This window comes from Cottoperca gobio, chromosome 4 (assembly GCF_900634415.1).
Source record: "Cottoperca gobio chromosome 4, fCotGob3.1, whole genome shotgun sequence".
Taxonomy (NCBI): Eukaryota; Metazoa; Chordata; class Actinopteri; order Perciformes; family Bovichtidae; genus Cottoperca; species Cottoperca gobio.
This window is the reverse complement of record NC_041358.1, coordinates 15,417,673-15,434,161: the sequence shown is the minus strand read 5'-3', so window position 1 is coordinate 15,434,161 and position 16,489 is coordinate 15,417,673. Positions and strand designations below refer to the sequence as shown.

The window sequence follows — 16,489 nt, the reverse complement described above, 5'->3', positions numbered from 1 at the left end:
GCACCACTTAAAACCCTTTCGTATAATTGCATTGTGCTCTCAAGAGCAGACCGAATCCTGCTACTCTGCAAGTTGATATTGTAAGCTTATCTAAGGTAATGTTGAATTATGCATACAACTCTAGCAAAGGAGAAGTGTGTCCACTTTAAATATTTGTTAGGTTCTTATAGGTGAGGAAAGTTATATGAAGCTGCCTTTTAATAACATGAGTAAAACCTTTCTCCCGTCTACCAATATCCCATTTCTGGACAGGAACAATCCAGATGCATTCTCAACACGTTTCCAGGAGGACTTCCGTCCTTTTTTTTCTTTCAAGAAGCCAGAATCTTTTCATCAGCCCACCCCAGCCCAGATTGACCACAAGGACTTGATGCACATCAAGGAGTACCTGACAGAGGCGAAGGTATCCTACCACCCTCACCAATTGTCACAGATCACCCGCACTCCACGCTGGACCACGCTTCACACTAACTTCAAGATGCAAACAGACCCTAGGGAGGTTACTTTCCTCACCACACAGTCCCAGAAATTCCCACCCCACCGCTTCCAGCCCCCTCCAACTCCCATCCCACAGACAGAGGCCACCAAGAAGATCCAGTATGCAGAAAAGCTCCCAGAAAGCAACAACAAAGCCTCCTTCACCACACACCGTCGCTGTCCTGTTGTAAAAGCCAAACAAAGGGCTAAACATCTAGGTTAGTGACAGCATTATTAATTTCATTCTGGTTATTTTTCTACTTTTTCTGATTAAAAACAAACAAAAAAAATCACTATTAGTGAGAAAAGCTGTGTGAGGGTTCATCTCTGTATACTGCTGAATGCATGTAATAACATTTTATTTTTCTCTGTAGAAGAGGGCTTTCCCACAATCAAAGGGGACAGGCGCCCTCAAAGTTTTGTCTCCCAGTACAACGAAACCTTCCAAGGAGCCTGGAAGCAGAGCGTCTGAACCTGTGGAAAAGGTAACACAGCAGCAGTGTTGGTCATGAGCTATCAAAGAAGGCACTACATGGCTTTAATGAAAATCTTCCAACTCTCAAGGGACACTGTTGCCATAAGACTTATACACTGATTTCAAGTCACAATGAAAATGTATAAAATGTAGAATGAACAGCAGACACATAACTACATTTTTAATTAAAACATCAGCTCTGTGCCTAAAAACTGATTCTCAAGTTCTGTACTTAAGAATCTTGAGATATTTTTGTACTTTACTTGAGTATTTCCAGTACCAAAAAACATGGTACTAAATATTTATTTTTATGTATTTTTTGTTGCACAGGGAACACGTCTTATCTTGGAGTTTGAGCTGATATTGTGACCCTGACAGGGGGGAAATGAACACCACCACCATGTGGATGAACACACACTGAAAGGGACATAATTAAATACAAACTGGCCAATTTTTTTATATTTACTCTTTTTAAGATACTTTTTTTATTCATTTCCTTTTTATATATTTTTTTAATTTGTTATTGTTTTGTGTATTTTTATACTATATTCATTTCATTTTTATTTGATTCAACACATATGGGGAGGACTCAAACAGATCTGCATAGTGTTTTGTTCAAAGTAGGCCTAAACATGTACTTTTTCCTTCTCTTCAAAAGAGTTTGGTGTTTTCCTTTGTTAAAACAGGTAAACATAGCAATACGATCTCAACAGTTTCCTTTACTGTCACTGTAATTTCATGAATTCAACAAATATAGTATAATTATGTATAAAACTTAAGCTGTGTTATCAAATATGTTTTGCGGCTCCAGACAAATCTTATTTGGTGTAAGAGGGTCAAAATGGTTCTTTTGATAGTAAAGGTTGCCGACCCCCGGAATATACATACAAAATATCATCCATTTTCAAAGGTTTAACTAACTAAAGCAGGTCAACTGAGTTACAACATTAAATGCTTCTTACACATTTCTGCATTAGTTACAATAATAACAGCAGCCATTCAGTGGCTACTTTGACTTTTTCATGCATTTTGCAGACATGTTACAGTTACATTTTACACCACTGCCTTGGTTTGCAGGACTTGACTAGAGTAGGCTACATTGCATTGTTCAATAAGTACTTTTACTTGAGTGAAATATCTGAATAGTTCTTTAATCCCTTGTACTAAAGCATTATTTTCCATTATTTTTAGTTTTGTTAAGAAGCCAGAGAAAATTTTTAATGTTTTGACCCCAAAATTCCCATGTTTTACCGTCTCATATATTTACATCCCTTGGTGTACTGTTACTGCTTTTGTCTCGGCACAGGATTAGGTTTAGGAACAACCCTAAAAAGGTTTGTTAATCTGTTGTTGTTTTTAAAACTAATATTCTTTAACTATTTAGCAGTTCCAGAGAAGCCCTTTTCTCTGAGTTCACAAAGAGACTAAACCATAGACTTTATGAAATAGGGTTAAACCAGAACATACCGTAGCTCAGCTGTGTGCATGCAAAGGAAAGACATGACCTGGAGTACCAGCACTTTCAGCTTTGAGTATAGACACAACAGTGACAAGGGTATTGACCTTTTTAAGAAGCTTACCATAAAATAGGTGTCATTAGCACAAAACCGTGACTGTGACTGTTTTTACAATGTCTTTCTTCAGCACTCCTCAGTTGCTATGGGTGATCCTGTGAAGATTGTAGAGAGAGATACGACCCACGCTATGTCGTTCAGCCGGCCCACCGTCTGCAGGTTTGAAGCCTTTCTGTCTCTCTGGAAAAAAAACTCCCGCCACGTAACTCAGTTCACATCCTACAAACAGATGTCATTCAATTTCAGAATTATAATTGACATGAAATTCCAGTTCCTTACCCAAGGGGGACACTGATACGTTGCGCAACAAAGAGAGGATGTCTTTCACCACCAACAGAACCTCCTTCTCTGATGTGACATAACAGATATTCTACATCGTTATTTGTATTTTGTATTTATAATATCATTGGTATATAATAGCGTTAATCATAAAAGTGAACATGTTTCACTTTAGGTTAATTTATGACACATTCACCTATAGACGGAGTTGATTTTGAGGGAGGTTTTTTACGTTTTGTGCAATGATCATACTGTTTCATATTTGATCTTGCTGACTATGTTCCTCCCTGTAGCTGAACCACACAGAGCGTCCATTGTATGTGGCTGGAGTTGACCTGATGACCAAGAGCCAAGTACAGTTCAGCCCACCTCGTCTGTCGGGCCTGTACTACTCAACCACGGCCAAAGAACACTACAACAAACAGGACGGAGAGCGGGCCAGACCAGCCACCCAGCTGCCGAGCAACATACTGAATGGACCAGGTGATGGATCGGTCGTGTTTGTGTGTTTAAAGGGAAGTACATATATATATTAAATGTGTTTAATCTGTTCGGCAGAACATGAGTGGAACCCCAGCACCACCAAGACTGATTACCTCCCTTGGAAGGCCTGCAGACAGACATCTTGTGCGCCACAGCAGAGGGTGAGAGATCACAAACTTAATTAAAAAATGTGTAATTGTAATGGTATTGGTAGCATCAGCAGTGTAGTAGTTGTGCCTAGTAGTAGCAAATAATACGGTTAGTAGTAATAATTGTGCTAGTATGAGTAGTAGACCGGGTAGGAGCACCAGCAGCAGTTTTACTAATTAGAAGGTTGCAATTGTTGACTACGGATGCTCCTGAGTACGTGGACACGATGAGTTCCCATCTCATGAGTTCCTATTTTTCTCATCACTCATCATAATATTATTATATTGTCTGCCTCTCTTGATCCTAGAGCAACATCAGGTTCCCGCTGACCAATCAACTCTTCAGCACCACCCACAGTGAAGAGTACACCGCCAAACCCTTGGTCTTGCAGCGTTCTGGCTACAGCTAGTTCTGCACAAATTTTGTCATACAGTGACTGAGAAACTCAACTTGGTCACTTGCTCTTGTGTTCATGCCCAGCTCCTTATAAAACATATACAATCAAGTATAGTAGTATATAGTATATGTTTCAAATATGTAGACATGCTCTGGATGTTTGTCACCTTAGTTTGTCCTTGTCTTTAGTAGTTATAATAGTAGACTCACAATTGCACTTTTCAAATGGACAAAACATTTTGATACCAATTTACTTTTCTTTCACCTTGAACTTATCTAAATTATACAAATAAGTCATATTATTGGTTACATTAGGCTTCATTTTGTGAAGTCAACTGAGAATTCAATCGTGAAAAAAGGATGGGATAGGGATATGAAAATGAGTGACTCTCATGTTTCCTACATTTGCTAGATATCATTTCAACAACCTGTACACATTTAAAGAGAAATACGTTTTAATGAACTGAAATACAGAAGATCTGGGTTTAAGTTCAACATGTGAATATAATATAACAACATCACACGTAGAACTTAAACCCAGATCCTAATAAATAATGAATAAACACATTTTTTCCCAGAACAGTACAGGTTGCATCAGAGTGTGAAATGTTGAAGCAGTGTGCAACTGCAGCTTAAGCAGTTAGGTGGCTTAAACATAAACCATAGCCTCGCCTGTCATATTTAGACCATGGAGTAGTCTTGAACTTGAATGCTACTTCCACTGTGTTTACACTGTCAATGCTAACTTCTAAGAAAAAGGTTAGCATCTGTGTCATTCTCATCCCCTCCTTCAAGCATGACTGACCACAAAACTCTTTAAAAACAATCTGTGTTGTAGCAATAACACAACCTTGACTCAAAAATGCAGGTTCTGCTGATAAAAAAAAAAGTTGGCAAGAAAGAAGATGTAAATAAACTGAATTTTGGAGTTCATCAACTTGGGGAAAAGGCAGCAGTCCACGTATGAGCTGTAATGTCACATGGCCAAAAAGCTCAGGTCCAAGGAGTGCAGCTGCAAGTACATGGTTTAGTATTAAACTCTAGAATAGACTCGACAGTTCTTGTTTGATCTTGCCTGTCTGTTGTGTCAAGAGCCATGCCAAATACAGATTAACTTTCAACCAGATATGTTAATTTAAGACGATGGAATGCTATAAAAAATCATAACAATTAACATAATTCATACATTTGTTTGTGCAACTGCTCATTTAAAAACAATCTTTATTAATGGGCAAGTAGCTAGGTTCTGCTCAAGGACATGCTTCTGGATCACACCTATGACCTTGCTATTTGAACGGTACTGTTATAAACATTTGACCATGATACATGCAAATGTATCAGCAGAATTATTAAGTATAAGAGAAATGTAGTGATATTATAGTGATACAATCTGATTAGAAATGCCACAAAGGAAGTCTTAATAAATTCTTCAGTGATCTGATTTACTCACTGATTCATCATTAATTGGTATACTCCTGAAAAAGTTAGAAAATTAAAAAGTGTTTTTACAAAGACAAACACTTCCGTGATGCCACCATAAACTCAAGTTTCAGCCAAACATGTGACATAGTGATCATGTGAGACAAATGCTGAGGCACATGATGAAATGTGAAATACTATTTTTACATAATTCAAGTATCTCATTACAGACTTGTATATTTTTATTTATTTATCTAAAGTATGTATATTTACAGAGAAAGAGAGAATAATGATGATAAACAATATGATTATGATAATAATTATTTCGCCGTTATTAACTGAAAAAGACCCACTGCCTTCACAATAAAAGCCTACTTTCAACAACAAACATCGAGTCAAATTCTACTCTATACGTCTCTATATCGGAACATCCTTCCTCAGTGACGCTCTTTGATATTGTGCTCACACACAGATCTACACATAAACGCAAAAAAACCCGTTAACTCCAGGTTTAAAACTCCGCTTTAAATTTGAAAGGTATAGCCGGAATTAAACTTGTTACGCAGCGTAACTTGACGTACAGTCAGTCCACGCTGTCCTCCTCCGCCTCCTCCTCCTGCCTGCATTTATAAAGACTGGGCTAACAACTCCAGTCGGAGTGAACACACACAGTTTGGCTTTTCCACCCTAAACCTCGTCTTTGAGAGGACCTATATGCTCCTCCGGACCTGCCGGTGAGTTAAAATAAATATAAACGTCAATTTAACGTCCACCACTCTATTTATAAAACGTATTCCCGGCTCTGAATCCTGATTGGCTGAGATCCGCTCTCAGCCGTTTATATAATTATCGATACAAATATTATTACATTTACAGAAACAGGTTTTTGAAACGCTGAACTATAATCATCATTATATTCAGTTGTTATATTATTATTATTATATATATAATATTATTTACACATTTTTTAATGAAAGTAGCATTTCACTTATTTGCTGTAATTTAACGTTATATGTGTATGAATATTCTATTACATTTTATTTAAAGAAATATATGCATACACTCATACCGAATTTGATTAAGAATCATACAAATAATAATGTTTTAAATTATTTGAGCATTAGTGAAATGTAAAAGTAAAAGTTTGCATATAAAGAGGTTAGTATACTGTAATACTTTAATTAATAACCACTTTGTTTATGATTGTTTAAAGACAAAGACAAATTGTAACATTATTATATTATGGTATTTAAAAATTACATAATGTCTTAATGTCATAATGTTTTAAAACAACAAACAGACTGGCAATGGCATGTATGGCTCCCTAAACAGAACCACCCAACCCCACCCTAAGAAAAAATAGCAAAAATTAACAATATGTTCTGTTTAGTGGTGCACATTTATAAGCAGTTCCAACATTGCATAATGTTATTCAAAAAAGTTAAGTATAATTTGCTTGATCTTGGGTCCCCCTAGACTCTTAAATAATGTATGCTTCCAGCTGGCTCTGGCTATTTGCAGTGTGGTTTTTACAGCACCTAAAAAAACCAGGTCTACACACACCTCTACTATACACAATGATTGTTTCTTAGTGTCTAGCCCTCAGCCTTGTCACACTGTTTAACCGTCTCCACTCATAGGAATGACGTTGAACACCATAAAGTCTTTCAAGCTGGAACTGGATGGTCCAGCTGATGCAGCGTTCACCGGAGGGGAGGTGGTATCCGGCCAGGTGGTTCTGGAGCTCCGCAAGGACACCAGGGTGCACTCCATGAAGGTGCAGGGTCGAGGGGTGGCCATAGCACACTGGCTGGAGAACCGAGGCATGAACTCCGTCTATAACGACTACACCTCCAAGATCACATACTTCAGGAAGAGACAGCATCTGATCCGAGGTCAGTGGTGAAGGCTGCAGATGGTGTTGATCCCATGTAAGGTTAATATTATGTGTGTTCCTTTATATTTACTGTGTTTATTTATCAGAATAGCCACAAGTGAAACCCAGGTGAACTGCTGTAACTGGTGAGGTTGCTTAACAAGTAACCGACTAAAATTTCAGTGTAATGTTTTGCAAGTGAAATGTCCTTCATTTCTTTAAAACGTGTGCAAAGGTGACTAGAAATAAACAATGGATTATGACTATTCAAGAATGCAGAACAGTGACTTAATTTATATAGAAATGGGGGCATTTATATCATTTGTACTGACCTTGTTGTAGTCCATCATCAACATCCATCGTTTGTAGCTTTGTTGTGATATACATAGCCACTGTACATCAGCATATATTGCAGATGGTGGATGTCAAAGTTCTCTCTCTAGTCTGAATAATGTTGTGTAAAACTGCTTATTTGATTTTTCATGTGCCAGCTGGTGGCCGCTGTGTCTTGTAGTCGCTGCAGTTGCAAAATGAAGCCACCTGGGCCAAATGTGTTGCATGGAAACCTGGGAGAAAAGTCGACATTGGTTTGTTCAGATACATCTAGCAGATAACCCAATCCTGACATTTAACACATATCCATTAGTGCTGAGTCCAAATAAACACATTTACTTTTACTAAGTGGTGTGTTGTAGAGGACATAACGCTGTAAAGTGTGAAATCCCCCGTGCATGGAAGGCACCATGCAGTTTAAAATCAGACAGGCAGGGAATATAGGCCATTGTAGGTGAGTAAATAAACTGTAGACAGTGGTTAATGTTTCATTACATGTTCTGTAAACAGTGTCATTGGTTGACTTCTCATTCTGCTTGGAAAGGTAAATATGAATGGAGACGAGATGCAGAGTTTCAGATAAGAGAAGAATTTATGCTGTTGTTGCTTTAGCAGAATACACAAACAAGTTGCAAATTGTGGTTAAAGGTGAACTATGCAGATCAGGGATTGACAACTTTGAGGATAGGGAGGGCCACAAAAAGTGTGTCCTCACTGCCAGAGGGCCACTTTGCACCCCCCCCCCCCCCTCGCGGAGCTCCAACAGATTGATTTCTGGAAATTGACTTGCAAGTATTCTATCACAATATATATTGAACATATACTGTGATGATGGATTTTATGCATCCCTAAAAATAAACATCAAAATGATGTGATCTGTGATAAATATAAATATAATTGACTTGACTTGACATCACCATACTGGATTTCTCAATAATGAGAAAAGAACAAATCAAAACGAATATATTGAAATATTCTTATATTGTTGTGAATCAATACAGCGTTGCTTCTACATCCCTTACCCATCACCCATGTGATTTATTCATAAATGGACCTTACTCTTCTGTCAAATTGCAAGTTTGTTTTGTGGATTGTGTACAATGACTATCAGTAGAGAAGCTAATGTGCTGTCAGTACGCGCGTGGGTTGACCTGTAAATGTCTTTCAGACCGACAACCTTATTGTTTTTGCAAAGCTTCAACCTTCTCATTTACGCTCCAGAAGAGAACAGAATCCGTTTTATTGACGGTAGTATGTTTGCATGTCATTGGGTCAAGCAATTAATATAAATGTTAAGAAGTAGAAGAATAAGGATGTTGTGTTTAGTTGTATTTACTTGGAACAAGAAGTGGGCAGAAAGTGAAAGACGGAGGAGAAAGGAAGGAAAGAGGAAGGGGTGGGAGCTGTTTAAAAAATGCAGGCTGTCGCCGCGGCAACCAGGAAAACAACACGTGGCTCCCTTCCCCTCCTCCACCAAACAGCTGCTGATGTTGCTGTCATTGCGTTTATCATTCTGTGCAGATACCCACGTGTTCATCTTATCAGGTCCGAGGCAGGGAGTCAGAGCCAGGCTGCTGCTACTGATCAACAGCAGGTGGCGTGCTGAGCTTTATTTCAAACTCAAGTCAGAACTTCAAACCACTGACCTCCCTAATATGACAGAGTTTCGCTGTTAATTTGACCATTTGTTTGGACGAAGGAACTGATTATACTCAAGGAAAGATACAGGGAAACCTCTTTGTACTTTTTACCTTTATACTAACCTGCGAGGAGGAAAATAACAGTGAGGAGATACTCAGTTAGAAAGCCCTTCCAGAGGCCCAATTGTATTTTATTATTCTGCAAGTACCTTAAGTCTTAAAACTTTTCCCAGATTCACTCACACACACACACACACACACACACACACACAGACACACACACACACACACACACACACACACAGTCAAAGTGTAAAAACATCCTGGTAGTCCTTACAGCTGTACACACTGCCTCCATATCGCCAGATGGTGGCACTGGAGAACTAACTCCTTACTCCCAGGGAACAAAGGAGAGTAAACAACTTTGTTTTTCTCAGACCAGACTTGATTTTTGTTCTGAGGACTTTTGAATTGACTATAGAGAGCAGCCCAATTGGGAAATGAAGCAGTGTTTGTTTGGTTTATTGATTGCAGCAGAGTTAGGAAGAAAAATCCATTCTGATCCGAATTGGCTTTGTTTGCAAATGTTGGAAGTGAATTTGATGTATTAAGAAGGCTGCATGGGTGCACGTTTTCTTTATTCTGTGATATCTGTGGTAACCCTCCATCATTGAAGATAGAACAGTTAGAAAAGTTAGAAATTAAGTTTTTTTATAGAGGGATTTAGTGGCATAAGTCGCATGCTTTTGTGCATAGCTGTGTGTTTTCCATATGCTATGTAACAGTATGTTCAAAGCGACTTGGAAAAAATTGAGTAAACAGATTTGGTCCAGAGTGAAACTATTTTCCTCTGAGCTGTGCAGGGCGGATCTTTGCCAGACGGAGGCATGCTCAGTAAGCCTGTTTTCTTCTAAGAGAACCTGTAACCATCAATCACCAGCAGGCCCTGTTTTCTTCTCTGCTGCCTCCACACCCTGTCTGCATGTTTATTATGCTGCTTCAGGCTCGGTCCAGAAATATGAGTGTTATTAAAAGTGCTGCACACAAGTTACACAACTACAGTAAGTCGTAAGTAGGACTGAAGAAGTAAGAATTTTACATCAAGGTATCAAGATGTTACTCTCAGATGGATTGCTGTCATGAAACTTTGTGACTTGGTGTGTTTTTTGTTTGTTTTATCTTCATTGTAGTTTTGTGTCAATGTTGACATCATTTGGTGATTTTGTTCTTGGCCTTTGTCCTAACTTTTTGTCGCGGTTGTCTCCTCATACACAAAGACGACAACCTGATAATTAACAGGAAAAAGGTGATATTTGAAGGTTGATTAGTAAATTAAGGAAAAACAGATTTTTTGGTCTGATGAGAACTTGTGTTTGAAAGTATTGTTATTATTGGAAACATCTGATGCAGTGTTTTTTCAAACTCCAGCTTTTGCGCTTTACCTTTTAAAACTTTCCTGTTAAGTTGTATTAATTTGTTGTTTACCGAATAAAGTAACCAAATGCAGTCACATGTCTTATTTACAAGTGCAGCGCTGAGAAGTCTGTACCATGGAGGAGTATTTGAAGGCAGCATCACCCATCAACCCTCTCCAGAGGCCTTACATAAAACAATCCCGCCCCCTTTCTTAGCCTCCAAATAGGGCTGCAGGCAGCTAATGCTTCTCAGTGTCAGCCTTAAACAAGTGAATACAAATAATCTGCAGTCTGAAGATCCACTTCACAACACTTTTGATATACTGCGGAAGAAAGAAGAAAGGAATCACTCACTTTTGCGTTTGAGAGGACTTGCACAGGCTGCAAAAATGATTTTCGACAAGTTGAAAAAGTTTGACATAGTCTTCGACTCTCCGGAGGTAAACTGTCCTCCGGTGTTCAGCAGCGGGGACGTGGTGTCCGGTCGGGTGGTGGTGGACCTATCCGGGGAGATTCGTGTGGAATCCCTGAAGCTCCATGCCGAGGGGTTCGCTAAAGTTCACTGGACCGAGTCCCGGTCTGCCGGCTCCAGCACCGCATACACCCAGAACTACAGCGACGAGGTGGAGTACCTGAACCGGAGAGAGGTGCTGCTGCAGGCAGGTCAGTCTGCAATAGAAAGGCACGGTGATGGGGGAGACCACAGGGGGTGCATCCTCTCTGTAAACTTATAAAAAGAGTCAGCTAGTATGGGGATCAAAACAGCAAATCCAGCGTCCTCTCACTGAGCATATGCCAAACGAATGAAACTAAAGTGAAAGTTGTGTCTGCTGGGGACACTGGGTTGGGTGTTTGCGTGCAAACTGGGAATAGTGGTGTTTTTATGATTTAGTAAGCGAGTTAAATGGATCATAAACACAGCCCTGGTTTTTTTCTGGTTGTATTAATGTCTAGTGCAATCACATCGTAACTTGTTTTTGTAAGTGCAGTTGTTGTTTCCTTTAAATCTGAGATGCTTTGTTGGCTATGACTTGGTTTAGGAACTTGTTGCTGCTGTAGATACAAAATTGAATGGATCATGTAATATTACGTGAAGGAAATTAAACTCAAGTTTACATGATTTTATTAGGAGCCTTTTGAGAGATGTTTTCTTTCAAGTTGGCTACTTCCTTGAAGAAGTCAAACTGATCGTGCAGATTTGGAAATAATGTACAAAACATGGACTCGGGGTCATCCATCAACAAAAGCACTTGTTGGGTTAGTTATTTATTCTGCCATGACTGAGAAGTTACGTTGTTGGTCATAACTCGATATACATATAAAGTATACAACTTTTACAATGTAGGAAGAGAGCAAAATGTGTTGCAACAGCTGCTTTGTACTCCTTACTCATTGTGAAAAAATCTGTTGAAAGAAATGGTTCCGACATCAGACTTTTTCTCAATTCGAAGAAACTCCTGGGTTGTTTTTCTCCACAGCGACGTGTGGAGCCTCAGGTTTCTGCCTTCATTCATTGAGTACAGAGTTGTTTTGCTCTCAAGTGTAGACAGGAAGTACACAGCCAGGGCTTCGTCAGTTTTATCCTGCAGTGTTCACGCACTACTCGATTTGGTATTTTTTATAAAAACCTGTTTACAAACTTATTGTTCAAGAATTTAGTGATATTTGAACGTTTTTTGCTGGTGTGCACAAAAACATACAGCACAAAGCTCATAACAACCCACTTGACCCATTAAGAGGATTAACCGGCGACAGTATTGTTATTTAAATCAAGAAGGAGCTTCCGGCTAATAAAGGGACACAAAACATGTCCAGTCTGTTAAATACAAACACGTGTTCCTGGACTTGTCCAGCAGGAGAGAGAAAAACAGAGCAGTGTAGACGAGCTACATAATACCGCTTGAGGAAAACATGTTCTCAGTCAGCACAATGGAGCAGGAACCGCCCCTCTGAGCAAGCACAGCAGCCTTGTGATTGCAGAGAAAGACGGGGAAATTCCTTTTAAAGAAGAGTCATGCTTTACAGATCTGTTCTTACTCTCTCACAAAGTCAACTTTTATTTGTGTGAATTTCTAAAGAATACTGATGTTTTTATGATAATGAAGTTTGAATTAGTAGTAGCATAGTTTAATCAGCACTTCTTTTTCTTCTTCTGATAAGTTCATATGCTGCTACTCACTCTCGTGATGTATGACTCACCTTACACATTATCAGAAACTTTTATTATTTAATTGGACTGAATTGATTGTTTAATGTCAGAAAAGTTTGCTTTAGGACATCAGCAGGAAGAAATGTGTCATCTAGGAATTCTAGTTCCACTCACTGTCCTGTACTCTTAACATCAAATGAATAAACCAGAAGTAAAAACGAAAGTGAATGAACTGTAACTTACATTTTCTTTTTTTATTCTCCTCTCCTCAGATAATGGTGAAGAGACCATCCTTCCTGCCGGCAGACATGAATTTCCATTCAATTTCCAGCTGCCCGAGGAGACGCTGGTCACCTCCTTCGAGGGGAAACACGGCAGCATCCGTTACTGGGTCAAAGTTAAGCTACACAGGCCGTGGGCCATCGTCAGGAAGATCAAGAAGGAGTTTACAGTCATCGAGCCCATCGACATCAACACGCCGGCCTTTCTGGTGAGCATCCTGGCTCTCGCATTTCATTGTGTCCTTACACACTTTGTGATTTTTCTGGGTATTTTGAGGCACATCGCTCATTTGGTTTCATAATTCCCAGGAGCCACAGGCTGGAACGATGGACAAGATGGCACGGGCATGGTACCACAACTTTGGACAGGTGTCTGTAACTGCAAAGATCGATCGCAAAGGCTACACACCAGGTGAGAGGCTAGCACTTAAAGTAACTCCTTCTCAAGACACAATCTTTGTCGGCCAGTTTAGAAGTGTCTGCAATTTCTAACATGCTTTCCCTCTCCGCAGGTGAGGTGATACCTGTCTTTGCGGAGTTCGACAACTGTACCTCCAGATCAGTTGTGCCCAAAGCCTACATCACTCAGACACAGACGTTCATCGCCCGCGGCACCATGAAGCAGAAGCGCGCGGTGGTGGGCACACTGTCCGGTGATATTGTGGGGGCCAGATGCAGGGAGACGTGGCACGGTCGCGCCATCAAGATCCCACCTGTGGGTCCCTCCATCCTGCAGTGCCGCATCATCAAAGTGGAGTACATGCTCAAGGTGAGCTCAGTCAACAGCGGCTTTATTTCTTAGGAATTGAAAAGCTATATTCCCTCTTTTCATTCATGCTACTGCTGCACTTTGCACAAATGTCACTAAAAGTTCTCCGCTTTCCTCCGACCAGATTTGTGTTGATGTTCCTGGGACATCCAAGCTGTGCCTTGAGCTACCGCTGGTCATAGGCACCATCCCCCTCCATCCCTTCGGCAGCCGGACCTCCAGTGTCAGCAGCCAGTACAGCGTCAACCTGGAGTGGCTGCGCATGGCCATCCCCGAGCAGCCTGAGCGTAAGTATCTTTTATTACTGCATTTAGTGCTAAGACAGATAAACAAATGACACTCAGACAAAGCAGTAAAGACTTTTTCAACTTTTACTATAAACGGGTTCAAGAGGCTTTTCAGGTTAAACTGTGAATTATTTTCATAAGGTGGAAAAAGAGTGTCTTTCACTTTCCCTTTTTTGTCAATAAATATTGTCTGCTAAATCAAAAAATTGCTACTTTTTGCTTTCTAAGAGCCTCTCTTACCCTTATCCGTTTGTAGGCCTCCTCACTTTTTCTTTTTTATGATCACTGACTGCCAAAATCCACTGGGTCAGATGCCAACGTGCATGAACAAAGGTTTTGATTCAGCAGAGATTCATGTTGGATCAAATCAGCGTTTGTTAAGGCAGCAAATGTTATGTGGGTTTTTAAGAGTTTTTAACTGCAATGATGACTCGGCAGCTTAGTGCTGGGACCTGTACAGTTCTGTTGAGACAAACCAGTGGACTAATCCTGCCTCTTCCTCTGCAGCCCCTCCTGATTACAGCTCTGTGGTGACAGAGGAAGAGGCCGAGCAGCGCAACAATGCGGTCCCACAACCTGCCGAAGACCTGAGTGGGATCCTGGCGCGGCCCCTCATGGCTTTTGTCCAAGAGTTTCGCTTCCGGCCTCCGCCGGTGTACTGCGAGGTGAGTCACCAATTGCTGGAAACAACACCCACCTCCACCCACCATTTCTTAGTTTAATTGGCATATATAAAGTTGTTGTTTTTTTGTAGATGATTTTAAAAACATCCATATTCCTGCCAAATGAACTCTTGAGAACATGAAGACATATCAGTGGGTGTAGGCAGAATGTATCTTAGTCCTGAAAGTTTTGCTCTGAGAAAGATTTGAATTATCTTCTTCCTTAACCTTATCTCCATTTCCTGCCTACAGGTTGACCCCAACCCTCAGCCCTTGAACATGAGACCTCGCTGCATGACGTGTTGAACCATGAACCCTGACTGAGCGTCAAGCAACTTTAACTTAAAGAAACAAATCAAGAGATTTGTCTTCTCCTGGATTACTTCTCTCCGATAAATGACACCTGGTCCCATTGAGTGTCGTGGAGAGGGACTGGAGCGCCACGAAGAGTTCAGGAGACGGAGCTCACAGGAACTGGATGTGAGTAGAGAAGCTGCCACGTCGTTTCCAGTCCATTAAGAAAAGTGGACACCTTCCTGTTCTGTTACGAGGAAAGTAACGTCTCCACATCAATTCCTGTCCTCCACAAGTGATTTTTGGCTCCTTTTTTTTATGAAGCAAGCTACAATTGTCCTCCCAATCAATGATTCCCTCATGTGAAGCAAATTTTGAGATTTAAGGAGTTTGGGACATATGGGGATCACTTGATATTTGTCAGGTGGAGAGTTGGAGTTGCACCTGATGTTTGAAAAAGCACTCTTGATGAGTTGACAATGTTGTCATCTTTGAGTGGCGTAAAGAAAGAAGTGCAATCTTTACTTTCCAGCTCTCCTTGTCCTGGCAAACGCATGCTATGCATTATGTGACCCTTCAGCAGTGTGCCTGTGATGCTTTCTGCTGTTACTTATACTGTATCTGAAGGTGTGATGGTGGAGCAGACAAGTAAGCAGATGTAAATGTATTTTATGCATGCAGGTCACAATATGTAAAAGGGAAAAAAATATATGCCTTAATAATCTGCTGTTGAAGATTGCATGAGAGTTTCAGGGAGTTCTTCTCTCAAAATGGTTGGATTGTATGTGGATGAATTCCAAGAGAGGTGTTGTGTTAATGCAAGGCTTAAGGCACTGAAGTGTCCGATAGCTGCGGTTGTTGATTTTTAGCACTGATAAAATAGCAGGAGCAGTTTGTGTATAAAACTGGACTCGTATATTCGCTCTCCCAGCTGCTAAAGAAAAGGAGGAGGAGGAGATGGAGACCTCTGAGCCACGTGGTCTGAAGCTTTTGATGGGAGCCAGATGCCTCTGTGCTGTGGGGCGCTTTGTGACGCTCAACCAGAACCCAGTGCTCAGCGTGTAAGTCGAGCCTTAAGCTAGAGATGCCACTGAAATGTAAGGACAAAGAACATTCCAAAAACTGACTTGAGGATTATGGTTTTTTTTTTTCCTCAACTTCCAGAAGAAAACTGTTAAAGTATGAACGAAGTCTTCAGGGTCAGCGGTGCGACTTCGGTGGCACGCACTGTTAAAAACGAATATATATTTTTATACAAATTGTTAATTCACAATCTTGCCAAAGTTTTGTAATTGTTTTTTCTAATAAAAGATTCAAATTATGTTTGTCTTCAGTGTGTCTTTCAAACCTTGACTGGGACGCCAACCCACGTCTGGTTAGCATGTTGCGTGCCAGTGGATCCAGTACATCATGTTTAACAGTGAGTCAAAGCGTTACCATTGCCAAGGGCAGGGTTCACTTAAGAAGCAAGTTACACTCTGAATAAAAAAACAATAATTACAGACTGAAGTTTTGTCTGTGACAGCTTTA

At 40.3% G+C, this 16,489-nt stretch overlaps 2 protein-coding genes across 4 annotated transcripts; both read left to right on the top strand.

Annotated features, from left to right (window-relative positions):
* The first annotated feature begins 5,878 nt into the window (after window positions 1-5,878).
* Window positions 5,879-10,774, top strand: LOC115007017 (arrestin domain-containing protein 2-like). Of its 3 annotated transcripts, none has more exons than XM_029429654.1 (3): window positions 5,879-5,987; window positions 6,894-7,148; window positions 10,635-10,774. In XM_029429654.1, exons 2-3 carry the CDS (start codon window positions 6,896-6,898, stop codon window positions 10,742-10,744), a joined length of 363 nt encoding a protein of 120 aa, XP_029285514.1. In that variant the 5' UTR covers window positions 5,879-5,987; window positions 6,894-6,895; the 3' UTR covers window positions 10,745-10,774. The 3 variants fall into 3 exon arrangements, with proteins under 3 accessions (XP_029285514.1, XP_029285516.1, XP_029285515.1); XM_029429656.1 differs by having other exon boundaries at window positions 10,630-10,723; XM_029429655.1 differs by lacking the exon at window positions 10,635-10,774 and adding an exon at window positions 7,621-10,587.
* arrdc2 (arrestin domain containing 2) lies at window positions 10,741-16,280 on the top strand. Its single transcript, XM_029429653.1, has 7 exons — window positions 10,741-11,180; window positions 12,939-13,156; window positions 13,257-13,359; window positions 13,460-13,716; window positions 13,841-14,003; window positions 14,511-14,668; window positions 14,918-16,280. Exons 1-7 carry the CDS (start codon window positions 10,760-10,762, stop codon window positions 14,969-14,971), a joined length of 1,374 nt encoding a protein of 457 aa, XP_029285513.1. The 5' UTR covers window positions 10,741-10,759; the 3' UTR covers window positions 14,972-16,280.
* Window positions 16,281-16,489: the final 209 nt, after the last annotated feature.

Excerpts from the sequence above, each read along its gene's own strand:
- LOC115007017 (XM_029429654.1), top strand. The coding sequence starts at position 6,896 with ATGACGTTGAACACCATAAAGTCTTTCAAGCTGGAACTGGATGGTCCA. Across the intron at positions 7,149-10,634 it reads GAGACAGCATCTGATCCGAG|CGCTGAGAAGTCTGTACCAT; the intron begins GTCAGTGGTGAA and ends TTACAAGTGCAG.
- arrdc2 (XM_029429653.1), top strand. The coding sequence starts at position 10,760 with ATGCTTCTCAGTGTCAGCCTTAAACAAGTGAATACAAATAATCTGCAG. Across the intron at positions 13,717-13,840 it reads AAGTGGAGTACATGCTCAAG|ATTTGTGTTGATGTTCCTGG; the intron begins GTGAGCTCAGTC and ends TCCTCCGACCAG. Across the intron at positions 14,004-14,510 it reads CATCCCCGAGCAGCCTGAGC|CCCCTCCTGATTACAGCTCT; the intron begins GTAAGTATCTTT and ends CTTCCTCTGCAG.